Raw genomic sequence first — 9,445 nt, 5'->3', positions numbered from 1 at the left:
GTCACATATAGTATCGTTCTTAATGTTTCCTAACAGTACGACATGTCAAGAAAGGTTATTTTTAAACAGGGAGAATTAACCGATCGACAAAAATTAAGCCAGATCTTCTGCAATATAGAACTGCAACATGGCTCAGCAACAGAAACGTTGCTACGTATGATGGAGGTCATTGGTCAAAGAACTCTGACGAAGGGCCTTTTAGACCATGATTTTCTTACAAGCTTCCTTAACAAGTTCAAGCGGTTCTCGTTTCATTTTAGCACTGCGATTTTCTCGGCTTCAAACCTACTGTATCGACAGAGTTTTCAGGAAACTTTCCAGCCGGTGTGCGTGAATGTCAGTGGTGATCGATGGAAATAGCCTTCAGTTAGACACTGCTGGTTTATTGACGAGAATTCCGTCAAGACTGGTGTAGATTTATGCATTCCTATCGCGAATATAAATACCCGTCCATAAGATCCGCTTTTCATCTCACAGACGGCCCATGGAAAGCCAATCATCAAATACACTGGAATATATGCTTATTTTAAGGTGGGTTTATGCAAACATATTCACTGCATTTTCATTGTAGCAGTTGTGTAAATTCCAATCATTGGCATAGACGTGCTACAATATCATAATTTACTCTTCGACACATGCAAACGGAGGTTAGTGGATGGAAGTACTGAAACTGGCTGTTTGGGAAGCACTATTTTCGTTCCCTAGAATATGCCTGGTCAAGTTCATGCGTGCAAACAATCCATGCCTTCAACAAACACGCTGAAACTACCTTAAGCCTTACAAAACATCATTGAAACTACTGTGTGTAATCAACAATACTACACACCACATCACGACAACAGGACTACTTGTATTTTCGACCAGCTTCAGAAGAACTAAAATTGTCCTCAAGACAATTCGAGCATACGATAGATTTGGGAACTATCTGGCCATCACACAGTACCTGGGTATCCTCTTTGCGCATGGCTCCTAAAATGTACAGTGACGATTGGCGTCCAATTGCTGATTATCAGCGTCTTAATATGAACACCACTCACGATAGTTACTCCTGGCCATGCATCCATGACCCAATGGCTGCCTTAAAAGATAAAATTGTTTTCTAAAAAATTCAATCTGGTAAAGAAAAGACCAAATTCTTATGATTACAGACAACATCCTTAAAACAGGCATCATCACACTTCTGGACTTCAGAGATTTTTCCATGCCTTTCTGTTTAGGAAGCAATAGTAATATATTTTTCTGACAAAGTATATACACGTCATTTTTGCAGACATGGTCGATAACATAATACGTTGATTGACATATAAAATGCTTCTCATTCGGGGTCGTTTAATAGAGAAAATCTATGGAATTAAAAAGCAGTGCATTTTCGCAGATACACCAGAAAGTTAGGGATTACGTTTATGCTTTAGTACTGTACCATGGGAACAGTTTGTATGATATTTTTCTTAAACGGAACAGTGAACGCGTTACCACCTTTCTAAACTCACATCAAGCACAATCACGGCATCCATATTTTAGAATGGTGTTACTGCTACTTATTTGTGCAATATGACTGTTTAAGAAGTTTATAATTGTTATAAAGTACTTATAAGAGACTCTTAGTAAGAGCTGTGATCTGGAAAATACCCACACTAAGTTTGTTTCAGTCTTCATCCAGGCGTATGAAGCTTCTTAGCTGAATACTATGAACGTGATGTTGAAAAAAGAGAAACAAAGGAGCAATGAGGAACTTGGATATAAACCCTCAGAAATGCTTAGGTGTTTATAGTGCAACAGACGAATGTATGGTAAACTAATGAACAAAACCTGCACAAGCTCATGTTGACAGAATGAAATGTAGTTATAGAGTTTTCAGACAAGGGAATATATTAATGAAAGACAATGAGTTGTGACGTATAACAAACAAGGTGGAATGCGTTCAAATAGACGAGGGAAAGTCGAAGTTAGAATCAGAGAGGCTTTTCACCGAACTAAAGGCTAGCTAAAAGAGAGTAAAGTGTTAAGAAATGCTTGTAGTGGAGTGCATTGTTAATCGATCGTCTCGATAACCGTTATTATATCATCGTAAACGGTGTATAATATCAGAAGACAAAGGGAAGCAGCAACTACATTTTTATTGATAAATAACATGGGCTAGAAGGCAGTGAGCACATTAGCAAATGTAAGCAAGCGAAGGAAAGATGACGCATAGTGGAGATGGATGGGAAGCCAACTCGCTATGAGCAAGCATTAATCAACATTTATAGTCAGACAAAAATGAATGACAGACATGCGATGAATAAGATACGAAATGTGCATACACATGCGCTCATATAAAAAATATAGTCAAGGTCAATAAGTGAATAATTAACAAGATCAAAGTATGACTCATAACATTATAGGTGAATTGGCTTGTCCAGAAACTAGAATAAACTATGTAGGTGTAATATAGTACACGACGTTACACTACTCCCCACATGCTAATAAATATACCCCCTCTTGTGTGTTATTTTTCACTGTCAATTTTTTCGGCCTAATATCAACTACAAGGTCATAATTTCAAAGTTTGATTTAGCATATTAAGGAATATCTTAGTGGAACAGCGAAGCCAGCATAAGCTTAGAAACCTGAGTCCGAGTAGTGGGTTGCGCAAACGCGCAGATTTTTCGTCGATCCGGTTAAAAAGTCTCAATCTCGTCGACGCATTCATCCCTGACCGCTTAATTGAAGGTCCTTACAAAGTGTCTCATCTCCAGCAACTGGACCTGTGTAGGACTCCAAAAACTTGACATTACTAAAACACCCAGAAATTCCAGATCAGAACAGACTCCACATACTTTCTCGGGCATACTTTGGACTCCCAAGGTATTCAACCCCTGCAGAGCAAAGTGAAGGCTATTTCGGATTGCTCGAAACTGATCACAGACATGCATTTATGTTCGTTTAACAGCCTGGTAAGTTTTAATCGACTGGTGATACCGAACCACGAGTCTCTCATGAGACTCTTAACAGACCAACTTCGCGGAAATGCGATAATCCATTGGGTCGGCAATGAGTAAAAAGCAATCTCTCACATCAAAGCATCAAAACAACTATCAATATTGCTGTAGACGCATCTGACTCAGTCTTGCAACAATGGGTCGACAGCACCTGGCAACCTTTTGCGTTCTTCTGGATACAGTGCAGGAAACTAAATCGAGGTATGGCACTTTCGGCAGGGCACTCCTAGTTGTATATGGTGCTGTACAATACATAGGATTCAAAACGACCACCTATTATCCACAAGCTAACGGGTTAACACAACAGTTTCATAGACAGCTGAAAGCTCCGCTTACAGCTACAAACGTATCAAAATGATGCTCTTCCACTCATGTTGCTCGGTATTCGCAACGCCGTAAGAGCTGGTTTTGGACACATTGAGGCGTAACTCGTTTGTGAAACAACACTTCTGCTTCAAGCTGAGTTCGTAGATCCCTCATTTTCTCCAACGAATGTGGATCTAAACTCTTACACCAGCAAGCCTACAGAAGCCATGGGTCAAGTTGAACCCGTTTAAACTAGAACAGGGCCAACTGATATTTTCGTCCAACCAGCCTCATGACTTGGTACACACGATTTTGTGCGTCGTGATTCATTAATCTCTACCCTTGAGACTGCGAATGAAGCACCATTAAATGTCTTCCGTCGCAAGAATAAATAATATGCCCTCGATAAAAATGGGACATACGGTAAATCGGTGTGGAAAATCCTGAAGCCTTTTACCTAGAAGGGAACCCAATCAAATGGTACGTACTTCACTATTACAATGCCATCCTTGATAAGTAACGTTCACGGCGAAAATTCGCTTCTATCCGATTAAACGCTCTCAAACAACGCACTTCAGAAGAACGGCTAGAGTTTCAGAACATTTGAACATTCGCACATGAGAAACCGTATAGGTTCTTGTCTCATCTCGCTGTTCGTCTCTTCCGACTATTGAGTTTTATCTTCGGTATTTTTACATTATAATTTCAACAACAAAAGATCGCTTACATCTAATACTCTTATTTATTTGTATGTCATATTTTATATGCAAAATTCTAAATTATTCTCTTTCATGCCAACAATTTTCACACTTTTGTATGGTATATACGCGAATCCGCTCTTTTTTCTGCAAATGTCACTGTATTTTGACACGTAATTACACTTACAATATTACACTTGCAATAAACCCGTTGGATTTATTCTTCGACCGGTCGCCTCTTAGGGTCATCACTACCTCAGTGGGGATGGAAATGAACTGTAGTGGTCAATAAATCCCCAATGAAAAATATCCTGTAAGTCTTCAACGTTGATGATGACCTCAGTAGTTTCATTGGACTCACCTTGATATAAGGCACACTATCACATTCGCACTAAATCACGAGTGGATACGCGGTGCTACATGTCTGTCGCAACTACTAGCCACCCTAGATCAAACGATTCCCATCATATGGGCAAACCCCTAAGTATATCTTTGAACTCATTCATACATAAATTCTGACAAAACTGTGTTGATGTTTTACAAACGAAAAATTTTTCAGACGGAAACGTTATCAAACCCTGAACATCTGTGGCATTCTCGGGCATTTGCTTCCACTAACGTGCCGATGATGATAGTCTCAGGGTCTTAATCGAAAGTTTTAGCTAGGCCGGCCACATTTGCGATGTCAGTTTAAGTAAAATCCTCGCTTGATGTCAGATTCACCGGAGACACTGAGTCGTTATTTCGTAATTTCCTCACTAGGTTAAGAAGTTTCATCATCCCATATTAAACAGACGCCTTTACCAGGGAGCATTTTATTTATATCCGGAAAAGAAGCTAGTTTTCATCAGGCTGTAATTGAGGTAGGTCAAAGATTAGTACAGCTTTTGTGGAACCATCTTTTTTTTACCTGTAATGTTGCCTTCAAAGACACTGAAGCCGATCGCGTTAATAAGATCTAAGGGTCCATTTTAATGGCTTCTAAGAAATAACCTCTCAAAAAATAGTTGAAAATTAAACACAAAATGTGAAAAACAGTGACTTCTCAAGCAGTACAATAATATAAAAATATATCGACACATCAAATGGCTATAGAAAACCAACCTTAAAAACTGCAGAAGAGCAGTGATTGTTAGAGCATGTGTGAGTCGAAGACCAAAACATTGGTCAGCTATAACCGAAGACAACGACGTGTATAAACGTTTCACTAACCTGCCCAGGTCAGAGATCACAGCACCAGCGAAATCCTTATCCTGAGCATCAACAATCACTGAAAGCGTTGGTTGGTTGCCACTTGAAAATGATAAAGTGACAACTCAAGTGTTAAGAAAACAAGTCGTTTCAAGAATAAATAAATGATCTATTTAGTTCTTATTACGTCAGGATGTCGAGATGAAAGAATAAGAAGTGAACGGAGATGATAAAAATTGCTAGTTATGCGGTAATAAAAAACGTGGGAGTTTATGGGACATGCATCAGATAAATCTCGTCCAAGAAGGATTTTAGTAGATATTTATCTGATTTCAACTAAATCACTTGATATTTGTTACAAAAAAGGCATCACAGCCGCCTCATATATATTTGTCGACCTAACCGTATTAAACAAACAAAATACGAGAATAAATTTTAAATAAGTATATTTCATTCGCTCATGGACAACCAGGAAAACGAAGCAAATAGAAGCGAAGCAAAACGAAGTGAAGCGCAGTGGAGAAGGCGAGTGAGCTGCATCGTTTAACATAGCATGACTAATAACTTATAGTTAGACCAAAAATAACATGCGGACAGGTAAATAATAGGATGGGCGATTAGCACAAGATGATATAAGAACATTCAGGGTCAATAAGCGAATAATCAACAAGGTCAGTATGTGTCTTGAGAATAATAGATAAAATAGTCTATCCAGAAGCCAAAATAACCCATATGGGCTTAACATAATACCAGCCACTATAAAGCCCCCTGTAAAAATGCGAATAATAACAAAAACTAATGACAAAGCAAGTCAATGATGACTAACACGCAGATGGCATTCCGTGGGAGAGTACGTGCTTATCAAGTCTCTTCATAAAGCTAATCACTGTTCAGATGGTTTGGCGTACTCAGCATGTTGCATGCCATCATCGGATCACCTTTTCTCATGTAGCTCAACGACAACAAATTCACGTGCTGTAGTGTGTCCTCGTAAGATCCGTGTTCTAGACCTATCAGCCACCTGGTTGCCCGTTTTTGTTCCTAGTCTGGGAGATTTATACTTCTCTTGAAGAGAGGGATGCAGTGACATTGTGGATCTCAAGGTGGGGTCGTGTGTACTTTTCAATTAGTGTTTGGGACAAATCTGTGGTGATCGCCCCAAATAATCCACACACCAAGTGGAGAGTTGCGTTCGCCGTGGCTGCATACCTAATGTAGTTTGAGCTGGTTTATAAGCTCTGTGTGGTCACAAGTCCGTAATCATGCTTTGAGGAAACAATCGGAAGTCAATTTCTATGCAAGAAGTAAGTCCTGTATGTCTAATGAGGTGGAATGTTTATGACAGCACATTTCGACGTGTTATGTTCCAACCTATTGTCTACTGCTCATTACTCTATTGTTGTAAGGTCCTTTTGAATCTCAAGTGAATACGTTTAGCTTTTTATGGGCCTCTAGATCTTCGAGTTGTCCGCATATATCAGTGCCACTGAGCCAATTCTATGAGACAGGTTGTTAATAATGATCGAGAATAGGAGTGGGCCAAGGATTGATCGTTGGGGAAAGCCTGATGTTGAAACCTCCCAACTCATGTTCACCGTTCTTATCTGGGTACGAAACATTCTGTTCTGAAGGAAGTTCTGGAGCCAGGATATAAATGGGCTAGTTAAGCCTGTATTTTTAACCGCCTTGAGAAGTATAAGAGGTTGTATGTCAAAGGCTTTTGAGAATTCGAGGAATAATAAATGAACAGGTGTCTTATGATCTCAGTAGGTTTTCTGATTTTCGCATGCTATTAGTAGATTGAACGTATAGGACCTGCCTCACTTGTAGTCGTTCTGGGCTTCATGGAGGATGTTGTTTTTTCTTGTATATCCCTTCAGTTGTTCGTTGACCAGTCGTTCATCAGATGTGTGTGAAATGAAGAATCTGGTGTGACAATTACAACGTAAGTCCTTAATCGCAAAAAATAAAGAAATGAACTCATTTTTCCTAGTATTAAATTAGGCTTCATATCCTTGAAAGTATATACCGAGAAGCACCTAGAATGTTTATCCTATACAGATAAATTCTATAAAAAAACTTTATTGATATTTACAAAATCTAGTATAATTATTGTTTTGTCGATGCAACAGCTAATTGCAATGGATTTGGTTTCTTATTTTAATTTCCCGCATCATCCAATCTCAGGTTTTTGTTTTCGTCAATATGATGGGGCGGGGAAGTGTTTTGATTTGGTTTTTGGTTCTAACCGTCGCTGTTCTGATCGCATCGTATATAAGACCCTTTGACCACAGTAAGTAAATCGGTGTCGCGATGCGATCCATACATCTTCGAACCGTTTTCTTGCAAAGTTTTCTAACTGTATCTAGCCGTTCTCGTGTTGCTGCTCCTGGTTTATATGTCAAAAATAGCAGCATTGTTTGTAAACGTTGTACTAGTTCTTAAATCTTGAAAATTTATCTTGTAGTATCTAGATGGTTTACGTCGGAAAAATCGGTGGACATAGATGTGAAAAGGTTAAAGGAGATGATGAAATCAAAGGACCTTAAATTGATAGATGTTCGAGAACCTGACGAGTTGGAACAAACGGGGAAGATCCCCTATGCTGTTAATATTCCACGTAAGTGCAAAAGTATTTTTATTTTGTAGTCGGCGAAGTCGAGGATGCCTTCAAACTGGATGAGAAAAGTTTCTTAGAGAAGTACAAGTTCCAGAAGCCGAATGTGGCGGACAAAAATGTAGTCTTCAGTTGTAGAAGTGGCGTCAGAAGTATGCGGGCTCTCAAAATCGTTCAGGATTTGGGTTATGAGAAGTAAGTTATTGGTGCGAATATATATGTATGAATTATTTTTAGTCCTCTCAATCTTGTTGGTGGATACAATGCATGGGCCAAAGAAAATGCAGGGGGGTAGGATGTTATTGACTAAAGTAATTTTCCTTACCAAATATCAAATATGTAACAATGTACAACAATAATATCGTAATGTACATTTATTTACAGTCCAAACAATTTGTGTTATTTTCCGTTCACTACAAGACGTTTTTTAGTCTTCAACATAACATTATTTTGTTTTGGTGAATATTTTATTTTTGACTTCTTACAAATGAGTTGTTTTTGGATGATTTCGAGATATGGGTGTACGCTGTTAAAACTTGTTGTAAGGTAACAACATTTGACTTTGCTTTTGCAGATATGTGTTATTTTTACAAAAATTCTTAAGAAATGATTATGAATTTGGCACCCAAAGATCTGATTTCACTTCACTTAACCTGTTTCTTTCAATAAAATTAAAGACTTCACACTAACAGTCAGACGGTGCTTTTGGATATGTAGTTTTTACGGACTTCGTCATTTACCACGGACGAACTTCACTGTCCCAATTAAGTTATTCCACAATTTTCCGTTCTAACTTCTACATGTGTACATATATATGAGTAAAAGCTATTTGGATCCATTAAGTAGCTAATATCTTGAAAATCGCTTCAATTCGTAAAACTAATAAACACCTAGAATTAGAGGAATTCTCATGCTTTCGTTTGCAACTTTAATAGTGTGACTCTATGCTTTAGTCCATGAATTGCTCAAACATATGTATATCATGTCAATATCTTAATGTATAGAAGGATTTGTTATGCTTACATCATATTCATATTCTTGGCACTGATTAACAGTGTGTTCTATCTACATACGTAGAAGTTTATAATAATATCATTAGTTTAACTCAATACAAGCACAAAACTGGCCCTGAGTCTTATTTTAGAAATCTTACGTGTTGAATGTTTCAAAGTCACTCCGAATGGGCCTTGAAAATGTGTTCGCACTTATCAAAAGATGTATTAAGAACTTCGCAGGAATTTGTGTTCCCATTTAAATATCCTTCAAATATGAAAGTTATTGATTCTGAAAACTCATTCTAAATAATTTATTCGCTGCTTATCTAATTTTCGATCGTATAAGTCCATATGTATAGGTTTTGTTTTTGTCCAGTTAAGCACATTACTAGTCGGAATTACATAGGTGCTCGAATCGACACAGTCACCGGAAGCCACCATTTAAGTGGTATCAACTGTTTATCATAGCAGTTAACAATCATTGGTCTTGATTTTCATGTAATTAAGACAAAGGATTGGCCAAACCTGTATGTCATTTCAAGTTAAACAGTTCCTACCCACTTAAATAAAGGAAGCTCAGAAAGTGAGTGCGGAAGAATTAAGAATGTATGAGGCTTGGGAGAGTGTGGATAACCTTGATCATAATCATTTGTCAGG

At 38.1% G+C, this 9,445-nt stretch overlaps 1 protein-coding gene across 2 annotated transcripts; it reads left to right on the top strand.

The window, feature by feature from the left end:
• Positions 1-7,314: 7,314 nt before the first annotated feature.
• On the top strand, positions 7,315-8,483 carry Smp_007450.1 (hypothetical protein; the record flags this gene model as incomplete). Of its 2 annotated transcripts, none has more annotated exons than XM_018800093.1 (4): positions 7,315-7,469; positions 7,644-7,796; positions 7,826-7,988; positions 8,031-8,483. In XM_018800093.1, exons 1-4 carry the CDS (start codon positions 7,382-7,384, stop codon positions 8,086-8,088), a joined length of 462 nt encoding a protein of 153 aa, XP_018653942.1. In that variant the 5' UTR covers positions 7,315-7,381. The 2 variants fall into 2 exon arrangements, with proteins under 2 accessions (XP_018653942.1, XP_018653941.1); XM_018800094.1 differs by having other exon boundaries at positions 7,402-7,598; positions 8,031-8,088.
• Between the last annotated feature and the right edge of the window lie 962 nt (positions 8,484-9,445).

The sequence above is a fragment of the Schistosoma mansoni genome, chromosome W (genome assembly GCF_000237925.1).
Source record: "Schistosoma mansoni strain Puerto Rico chromosome W, complete genome".
NCBI classification, from domain to species: domain Eukaryota; kingdom Metazoa; phylum Platyhelminthes; class Trematoda; order Strigeidida; family Schistosomatidae; genus Schistosoma; species Schistosoma mansoni.
This window is presented reverse-complemented; position numbering and strand designations above follow the sequence as displayed.